Consider the following 2,500-nt stretch of genomic DNA (forward strand, 5'->3'; position numbering starts at 1 on the left):
AACCAGAACGGCAGCGTGGAAGAGCAGGCAGAGATCACAGGCGTTGGAGGAGTAGGAGGGTTTCAAGCGCTGGAGGATTCAGGCGTTGGAGGAGTAGGAGGGTCTCAGGCGTTGGAGGATTCGGTGCTGATGGTCGACTTAAAGCGCTTGAGTTCCTCCTTGATGGCGCGGATGAGGGGCACGGCCGGGTCGGACACGCGCAGGCCGGTGTCGGGATCCAGGGCCTCGTTGCTCCCGTGCACGCCTGGGGAAGGGGATGGATTAGCTCTCTCTCTCTCTCTCTCTCTCTCTCTCTCTCTCTCTCTCTCTCTCTCTTTGACACAAGATACGCCGTGAGTACTCTACAGTGTTACCAAGATAATTGATAATAACAATATTAAAACAATAAAAGCAAGGGAAACTCTTACCCGCCAGATTTAGACCGAGTCGGTCGGGGCTGTTCGGCGGCATGTTGACCGGCGTTATGCTCCGGGCGCTCCGACCGCTGCCGGGTCGTCCGCTGCCGGGTCGTCCGCTACTCGGCCTAGCACTTGAGGGTCGTCCGCTGCTTGACGGTCGTCCGGCCCCGGTCGTCGGGTGGGCACTGGAGGGTCGTCCGCCACTCGCTCGGCCCACCCCGTCTCCCCACGCGGACACCGGATTCCTGCTCTCCTCCAGGGGGATCACGCCCACCAGCTGCAACGAGGGAGGTAGGGCGTGAAGGAGAGAGGGGGGGAGGGAAGGGGAGGGAAGGGAAGGGAGACAGACAGAGAAACAGACAGACAGAGAGTCAAAGAGAGAAAGTGAATGGGTGGGAGGGGAATGAAAAGTGAGAGAGGTAAACGAAAAAGGAAAGAGAGGAAGGAGAGATCGAAATCAGGGAGTGAGAAAGAGCAAGAAAGAAAGAGGAAGAGGAAGAACGGGAACGGAATGGAAAGCAGAAAAAAGTAACTCGAGAAACAAAGAGTAGATTTCTAAAAATCAAATAAAAAAGAGATGATCAACTTTTCACCTTGACCACACAGCTTGCAAGATTAGCAACAGCCCCTGCAGACCAGTGGATAAGGCATTGGCCTCCTAAGCTAGAGATTGTGGGTTCGAGTCCACCAGGGGTTCGGTTAACATGAAACACATTTTATGTGGTGTAATAGAAATATGTCATAATGGGGATAAAATCCTATTTAATTGAGTGGGGGATTAACAGAATACATAGCCTGAGGTGTTCCCAAGTCATTTATATAATTCAGTTCTAGCCTTACAAAAATCATCCTCGGGTCACACGTTACAGTTCCATAATGCGATTTCTTTCCGTTCCGTTCCATATTATATGAAGTTCAAAAGGAAGATATACAAACAAAAAAACTATATGAAAAAATCAAAGATTCTCCATGAACCATGCGAAGCATAAAGACAGTGAACCACGACCTGTGGTTCTCTCCAGGACGGCGACGCGTGGACGGCGGCGACTGACCAAGGGCGCCTGTCCTCCCCTCCTGCAGCCCCTTGCTCCTCTGGCACGTCTGAATGGCGGCCCCTGAGGGTAATGGGAGCTTCAATAATATCTGGGACTATACGAAGACTAGGTGGGAGTAGTTTTAATAAATCGTTAAGATGAGTGTATGTATGCATCTATTATCTGGGTCTATGGGAAGATTGTTCCACAATAGTTTTGCTGTGCAGTAAACATCTCACACTGAAAATCGTGATTTGTTGTGCATTTTGTATAAACACATTTTTTACATCAATCCTTATGAGTATTTGATATTTCTATCAACTGAAAAATGACTGCTTTTTTGAGTGGCTGAACTGTTAGATATTCCAAATAGTTATTTATTTATCTTTTTTTTTGTTTAATAAGGCTACCATAATTCATTTTTTTCGAGGCGAAGATGCACTTGGCCCTTGACGATGATGATCATCATCATCATTTATTTATATACAAATTGACAACACTTGTCTGAAATACGACGATGTTTTCCGAGAATAATCCGAGCATTAACTCTCAAATGCCTCTTCGCCTCGGTACATGCAAACAAAAACGAAAACTATGAAAACAAAAACGTACAAGTATACTGTTGAAATGTGATTGTTCTAGGAAATAATGACTTGATATTAATAAGTGTGCTTTTGCAGTAGTTTTACTGAGCGTTTGATATTTGCAACATTGAGAACTGTGCTGCGATGAGACTAATCTGCGTGCTGGTACAACTCATACAGTAGCTCCAAGTGTCAGGTATTCCTAACCTTAGAAAGGCGTGGAGGCTTGCAAAGTTTGGATAAAAATGTCTGAATAGGAAATCGTAATGAAGAGAGTATATTCACAGAAGTTTACATCATTTGTCCAGAAGGTGTATTATCAGCTGCATATCCAGGACCACGTGCAACTGAAACAAGGCGTGCAAATCCCCAAGAGTCAGCCAAGCACGCTATCATATCCCAACAATTCATGAAGAGCATCCGTACCTCTGTAAGAAAGCCGCTGACCTCACGCGACCTTTGCGGCCTTGCGTGGGGGTCGTGA

At 46.7% G+C, this 2,500-nt stretch overlaps 1 protein-coding gene across 3 annotated transcripts in view; it reads right to left on the minus strand.

Moving 5' to 3' along the window:
* Positions 1-2,500, minus strand: part of LOC125038286 (serine-rich adhesin for platelets-like) — a 71,168-nt gene that overhangs the window by 1,151 nt on the left and 67,517 nt on the right. For all 3 annotated transcript variants that reach the window (XM_047631736.1, XM_047631735.1, XM_047631738.1), the window contains 4 exons: positions 2,443-2,500; positions 1,405-1,513; positions 408-675; positions 1-244 (listed from right to left, as the gene is read on the minus strand). The exon at positions 1-244 is cut by the window's left edge and continues 1,151 nt beyond it; the exon at positions 2,443-2,500 is cut by the window's right edge. In XM_047631736.1, the coding sequence (XP_047487692.1) occupies positions 105-244; positions 408-675; positions 1,405-1,513; positions 2,443-2,500 (575 nt within the window). In that variant the 3' untranslated portion in view covers positions 1-104. The remainder of the gene's footprint in view (positions 245-407; positions 676-1,404; positions 1,514-2,442) is intronic.

Source organism: Penaeus chinensis, chromosome 24 (genome assembly GCF_019202785.1).
Source record: "Penaeus chinensis breed Huanghai No. 1 chromosome 24, ASM1920278v2, whole genome shotgun sequence".
Lineage (NCBI taxonomy): Eukaryota > Metazoa > Arthropoda > Malacostraca > Decapoda > Penaeidae > Penaeus > Penaeus chinensis.